Below are 6,983 nucleotides of genomic sequence, written 5' to 3'. Positions count from 1 at the left end.
AATTAATCTTTCCTGCCTTTTCATGAGATGGATCATTGCTAATAGGTCAGCATTTGTTCATCCCTAAATCCACTTGCAATAAGAACACTTCTCTGTATTCAATCTAACAAAAACTTTTATAATTTTAAAACATGTCTATTAGGTCACCTCCTCCAGCAGAAATAATTCCCAGCCTGTCAATTATTTCCGGATATATATGCTCATGTATATCTAGTGTCATTATTATAAATCTTCTCTACAATCTCTCCAATGTCTCTATCCTCTTTTGCAATATGGTGACCAGAACAGCACATGGTACATTAAGTACGGCATAATCAAGGTTTGATTGCTTTGATTTGGTCTTGCAAACCTATGGTATAATTTTTAGTGATTGGTGTAAAATTGAATGCATTAGGGGCACTATGTAAATAAACGATGCTGATTTTATCACTTAACTATTTGTGAGCCATTTACGTTTACAAATTAGATGCTGTGTTTCCTAATAGTGACTATGAGAAGTGAAATTCTTTGCTTGAAAACTGCTTTGGGATGACCTCAGATTGCGAAAGGTTTCTCTTCTTAGTTAAAAATTGCTACAGACACTTTCAAATGCTGTATAATAAACCTTTACCTCTCATACGTTAGACAGATTCCAAATGTCATACAGTACTTGAAAGTATCTAACAGGCAGGCATGGCCAGAAGCATGTTTGCATGGTCTAATCCTTCAGGACTTAAATCCAGGGACTCCAAATATGTCTACCCGTATGGGACAGACATCGGTCAATTGGATTAAGGAAAATGTAGTCTCTGGCAATAATTACTCCTGATGGTCATGAATGACCACTGGATGTTGGGGTCCAGGATTACAATATCAAAATGGTCATGGTCTGCCATGGTCTCCTGTAACATAGCCTACTCAGGCCTTATCAATATCCAATAAAGATGTTTTTGCAGGCTACTCAGTGGTCACCTTTCCCCTGGTTCAAGCAGAAAGTCTCCACCAACTGTCTAGCATTAGATGGCAGCAGAAGCTGGGGCACCTTCCTCCAGTGCTCAAATGGAAATATACCCAAGAGGCCCACCTCCAGCATGAGCAGAGGTTGCACATAGATAAAGATACTCATCCATTTCCAAAAAACGAGGTAATATCTAGACAGATATTCACTCACACACACAAAATTCCCATTTGTGGGTTACACATCTTAAGTATTCTGTTCATCAGCAGATGCAATACTGAATTTTAACCCTGTTCAGGAAACATTTGAATCCAAAGAGCAGTGTGCTGTTGACTGCCAAATGTTGTTATGCATACAAACTAATCTGTATCAACTCTGTCATTGGTATGAACTTACTCCTCAGTGCTAGGGAAAATATAGCAGCTAAATGAATGCAATTTATTTCTATAGGGCCACAGGGTCATTGTTCATTAAAGATAAAAAGAATTATAAGCTGTTCCTTTGTCTACATGTTTTTAAATTACAGTTGCAGCATTACGATGAAAACTGCTGAAGATCACCATTAAATAACCAGTCTATAAACTTTAATACTGTACATAATTGCAAATCACAAACAGCAACAATTCTCAGAGAAAACACATGTAATTGAATTATACTCAATTGCACTTATAGTTTATTACTTCTCCTGTTTAGTAAAGTCAGCACAAACCAATACACAGTAATTGAACACTGCACCTGCTATTACCTTGCAAAAATTAACAGTTTCAGCATTGAAAAATCTTTAGCATCTAACACTCGCTGAAAAAAAAGCTGGAAATCTGATTTGTCATCGCTCCATTCAGCAACATTAATAATATAAAATATCACTGAAAAAGATATTTACACTATTTAGGCATTTTTAGTAATTCGGGACACCAGTGTATTGGTCTTTACATGTTGATCTTGTTATTTTTATATTTTTTGTCGAGTATAAGGCATGTAATGTTGACTTTGTAGATAGTCATGCACGGCACAGATGTTAGCACAAAATAAATAGATGGATGGTGCCACTTGTGATTAACAATAAATCTGTTCCATTTGAAACAGTTGAAAGGTAGTAACTTAACAGTTTCAGGCAATATTTAGCTAACCAAATAACAAAGACATGGAAAATTTAACTGCCTAACCACAGGCTGTGTACAATGCCACAATTACTTACACAGGCCTTTGTAACAGGAAGACTTTATACCATATCTAAGCACAACCTGCATTAATTTAAAAATGCAGCTTTTTAAACATACCACTGCTTATTCCTTTATGGAATAAAGAATAAGAATTTAAGACAAATAAATTTAATCCAATTTTATATTAGACATCTCTTAAACAAATGAATAACTTTTATACTCAAAGCTCCTAGAAAACTGATAAAACTGTCTGAAATGGTCTCTGGAGCCTTGAAGCAAGCTGGCATACTGCTTGTTTTGACTAGTCTCACTAATAAAATCAACTTCTAGAAATTTTTTTTGTCTGAATACTGACAATTTCAAGAATGAAAGAGTCAGACCGCTCATATAAGAACATTGTTGTATAATTTTGAGCCAAAGAGGCCAATTATGTAGCCACATTCACAGGATTTCAGATTGATTTGCCATTGTACATTATTTGTCTGCAGTGATTGGAAGCACATCCTGAATATTCCATGGCAATTATGTTGGTAATACCTCAGCTCAGCTGAGAATTCAGCATTTCATAAGGCATGACAATCCTGTAGAAGAGTCTTTAGAAAGCCCCAATCTCTGTCCCCCAAGGTCTGTAGGGCTTGCCAATGCTGTTTGTTGGAGTCTGAGCTGATGAACTGAAGCTGCTGGGAGAAATCAAGGGGAAAGTGCTAAAAGACAGAGGGAATGCAGACAAGGATGACATTGAGAACAAAGGTGGGGACAGTTTGGTGGAGGAGGTGACCACTGGGATGACTGGACCGACACTGCAATTAGGAGCCATTCTAAGTGGAGAGGTATCTGCATGCGAGGATGTGCCAATCCTGTTCTGATGGTGCAGCTCCGTCGAGGCAGTAGTACTATTGTTACTGTGGGCAGCCTGTGGCAGGAGGATCGGGTGCAAATGATGATGTGGGTGCTGGCTGAAGGCAGTTCCCCAGGAAAGGTGTCCAATGTTAGGGGTTGCAGCACTTGCAGCTTCCCTCTGAGATGCATAGTTATTGAGGTGAGAGACCAGACGCACACAGAGAGGGTCAGTGTTCTCCAGGCCTTCGATAATACTCAAATACCGAGCCACTTCAGCCAAGCATTCTCGAAATCCCAGGCTACGGTAGTCCATAGCTAGAGCCTGAGCATCAAAATAACCTATTAAATTAAATAAAATTAAAATAAATTTAATTTGAAAGTTACAAATACTGTAGCAACTGTGAAGTCAGTTTAAGGCAACCTTCAAAGTTCTACTTTATAAAAATGTCAAGCTTATAAAAGGGGTCTTCTGTGCAACATCTTAGAGCAACAAACTGCATGTATGTAGTGCCTTTAATGTAGCAAGTCTTCACAAGAGTAAACACATAAAAACTGGCACAGAACCAAAAAACATAGCTACCAGGAGGGCTTGATCAAACAGAAAGATTTTAAAGGCATCTTACAGTGATGGAGATAGCTCATAAAGATAAACCTCTAGATCTGAGGTTTATTTATCTTTGGTTAATTACATAAAATTAAACTTTAAACATTTCCATCTTCTCAATCTAAAAATAGTCTTTGTCATCACACACAGTGGAAGTTCATTGCTATGTTTTATGGAATGTAAAACCAATTAATGTTTACACAACAGCTAAACTGCACAATGGTGAGATACCATATTGAAGAATCTTTGACAGATGATTGATCTGAGACATGGCTTAGGATGATGTTGTTCCCTGAGATTTTCACAACTGAAAAGCCATGATGGAACAAATTTAGAAATCAACTAAAACAAACACAGATATTGCTGCAGAAACTCAGTAGGCCTTGCAGTATCTGTAGAGAGAGAAACAGGGTTAAAATTTTTAGATTCTTCAGATCACTCAGCACTTCAATTTCAGAATTAAAGCCTTTTAATAATTTGGTGGGGGAGTGGTCCTACACTTTTTATGTACCTCCTAACTTTTATAAAGTATATCCGAACCAATGACATTTCCAAGCGATCTATTCTAGAAATGCCAACAAAATGTTACCTTTGCCACTGGCCGCATGCAGCATCTTCAAGTGATCAACAGTCATTTGCAAAATTTCTGCCTTTTCCAGTTTGGCGGAGCCCTGCCAACAGCAACAACGAATCACAATTAAAGACCCGTGTGAGACCGACCTTTCCCAGTCAATTGTGTCCCAGCACGACACAAAATGTGATTTGCATTCTGATAGAATAGAGTTGGCTTCATTGCGATTTAAATTTACTTAACTCTAATAAATACTTGAACTTTTTTTTAATTAAGCAAGCTGTTTATTTCTCAACGTTCAAATTATGTTTTAATTAAGGACTTGTTTTCATACTTGTTTCTCATAAGCACTCGGAACCAGTCTGCGTAGTTCTGACAAACTGTTGTTAATACGATCCCGGCGGCGCTTCTCGATGATCTGTTTAAAACGAAATAGATTTCCTCTGAGCAATGAGCCAGGCAAAGTGAGGGGAAACAATTTTCGTTTAGGCTACACGCAACAAAACAAAACAGTTCTCAGCAGGGCTGCGTCAAACTTACCCCTCTCCTCCTTTTCCTAGCCAGGACCTGAGAGGATGGACTGGGGGACATGGAGCCTGTGACTGCGTTGAAGTTCCTGAAATCCACAAATTGGGATCAGCAGTCAGGTACAAAACGGAAAGTTCTACAGAAAGTTTACTTCAATCGGAAATGTGTAAAAACTGAAAGAAATGTGAATGCTGTAAATCAGAAGCAAAAATAGAAAGGGCTGGAAAAGCTCAGCAGGGTCTGGCAGCATCTGTGGAGAGAAATCAGAATTAACGTTTTGGGTTTTGGGTCGTGTAACCCTTCCTCAGAACAGTTCAGATGCTGCCAGACCCTGCTGAGCTTTTCCAGCAACCTCACTTTTTGTCTGTGCATAAACCCAAGTTTGTTTAACAAAATGCAAGTCCTAGAAGTGAATGTGCAGCGGCAGTAGGACTTTTGTCATTGTTAGCTATCAGCTCCGAGAGTTGCAATGAGAGTTGTAATCTGCAGATTACATTTGCACACTGAAATTCTACTGGCCACGGTTTACCCATTTTCATCGGCGCTTTCCTTCTCCACCTCGATCGTTTCGTCCAGTTCGCTGTCCGACGAGCTGTAGTCGTGAGTCCTCTTCATGCTGCTCTCAGTTGTCGCGGTGTAACATATGAATGAATGGGGCTGCCAGCAGATCCTGCCCGCTCGCTTGCCTGGGCTGTACTGACTGGCTTTCCCACGGTACCGCGCTTACCAGCTCGGCCCTCAGTGACCTGTCCATCCCGCCCCCCTCCACCAGGGGCGCTGATTGACAGCTCGCGCGCCCCCGTCAAGGGTGGGTGGGTGGGGGGACGCGCGCGCGCCGCCGCCGGCCGCGGTGTGGGAGAGAACGCAAGCCCGTGTGTGCGCGCGCGCGCGCGCAGCTGGTGGGGAGCGTGGGAAAGTGGCGGCGGCGGCGGCGGCGGCGCGGACTGCAAAGTAGCAACTCGCTCCGGGCGACTGCGGGTCTGCGGCGGGACCGTGTGAACAGCAACATGAGCCGCTGCAGGGCCAGTTCCTGCTGCATTTTTATTACCGCTCCCAGAGAGCACCGTCCCTTCTCCCATCCCCATTCCACCCTCACTGCATTGTATCCTGTCTGCACACACTGAGGTCACTCACACTCACATACACTACACATGACAACACCTCATTTTCTTGTTTGTCTGCAAAGACCAGCCGCGCCGCGGAGGCAGAAAGGAACTAAAACCCTCCCCGCTGCCAGTTCTATTTATGTAAAGGATACTCAGTGGGAACGCTACAACGCAGCACTTTGTTGCGTGTGCGAAGAGCTGATTTCGAGTCTGACATATATATCGGAACTGACCCACTCCAAACCACCGAAAGTGCTAAAGCCCGAAAGAACGGCGGATGCTGTAAATGAGGAGCAAAAACAAAGTTGCTAGAAAAGCTCAGCAGGTCTTGCAGCATGTGTGAAGAAAAAAAAAATCGGAGTTAACTTTTCGGGTCCAGTTCTAAGGAAGGGTCACCGGACCCGAAACGTTAACTCTGATTTTTGTTTTCTTCACAGATGCTGCCAGATCTGCTGAGCTTTTCCAGCAATTTCTGTTTTTGTGCTAAAGCCCGAAGGATAATGCTGCTCAACATCAGGGCGGGGTTATTTTCACGACCACCCTTGTTTATTTAAGTTACATCCACGCACGCCAAATGTAATTAGGAGTTGTAATATTTTCAGGGGTCAAAATCTGAAAATACCGTTGTTTCCCCTGGACTGACATATCAAATATACTGTTGGCTATTAAAATACAGATACGAACTATCAGAGCACCAAAGGTGAATTCCCATTGTGTAGAGGTGCAGGGCTGGATGAACACAGCAGGCCAAGCAGCATCATAGGAGCAGAGAGGCTGACGTTTCGGGCCTAGACCCTTCTGCTCCTATGATGCTGCTGGGTCTGCTGTGTTCATCCAGCTCTACAATCTGTTATCTCAATTGGAAACTCTCCTGGAGCCATCTATACATCAATATGAAGAAGGGTCATTGGACTCGAACTCTGTATCCCACTATGGATGCTGCCAGACCATCTGAGTTTCTCCAGCAATTTGTTTTAGTTTTAGACTTCCAGCATCATCAACATTTCCAATGGAAAGTTTCTGGAGAGTCATCATGAGCAGCTCTAACCCCAATTCAATTGTGATACATTCACAGTCAAATATACTACCAGCAAACAGGCTGGAATCTCCCATATTTGTTTAAAAGAGCAAAAGAACAGCTGATAGTAGGAACTGCAGATGCTGGAGAATCTGAGATAACAAGGTGTAGAGCTGGATGAACACAGCAGGCCAAGCAGCATCAGAGGAGCAGGAA

General features: G+C 41.8%; 1 protein-coding gene across 1 annotated transcript; it reads right to left on the bottom strand.

Annotated features, from left to right (window-relative positions):
* Nucleotides 1-1,592: 1,592 nt before the first annotated feature.
* Nucleotides 1,593-5,325, bottom strand: hey1 (hes-related family bHLH transcription factor with YRPW motif 1). The gene is made up of 5 exons (XM_020515972.2): nt 5,173-5,325; nt 4,656-4,731; nt 4,450-4,533; nt 4,134-4,215; nt 1,593-3,279 (listed from the first exon to the last, which is right to left on the bottom strand). The coding sequence occupies exons 1-5, from the start codon at nt 5,256-5,258 to the stop codon at nt 2,696-2,698; spliced, it is 912 nt and encodes a 303-aa protein (XP_020371561.1). The 5' UTR covers nt 5,259-5,325; the 3' UTR covers nt 1,593-2,695.
* Between the last annotated feature and the right edge of the window lie 1,658 nt (nt 5,326-6,983).

The sequence above is a fragment of the Rhincodon typus genome, chromosome 4, assembly GCF_021869965.1.
Source record: "Rhincodon typus isolate 14 chromosome 4, sRhiTyp1.1, whole genome shotgun sequence".
NCBI lineage: Eukaryota > Metazoa > Chordata > Chondrichthyes > Orectolobiformes > Rhincodontidae > Rhincodon > Rhincodon typus.
The sequence above is the reverse complement of the archived record's forward strand: the minus strand, read 5'-3'. Positions and strand labels throughout refer to the sequence as shown.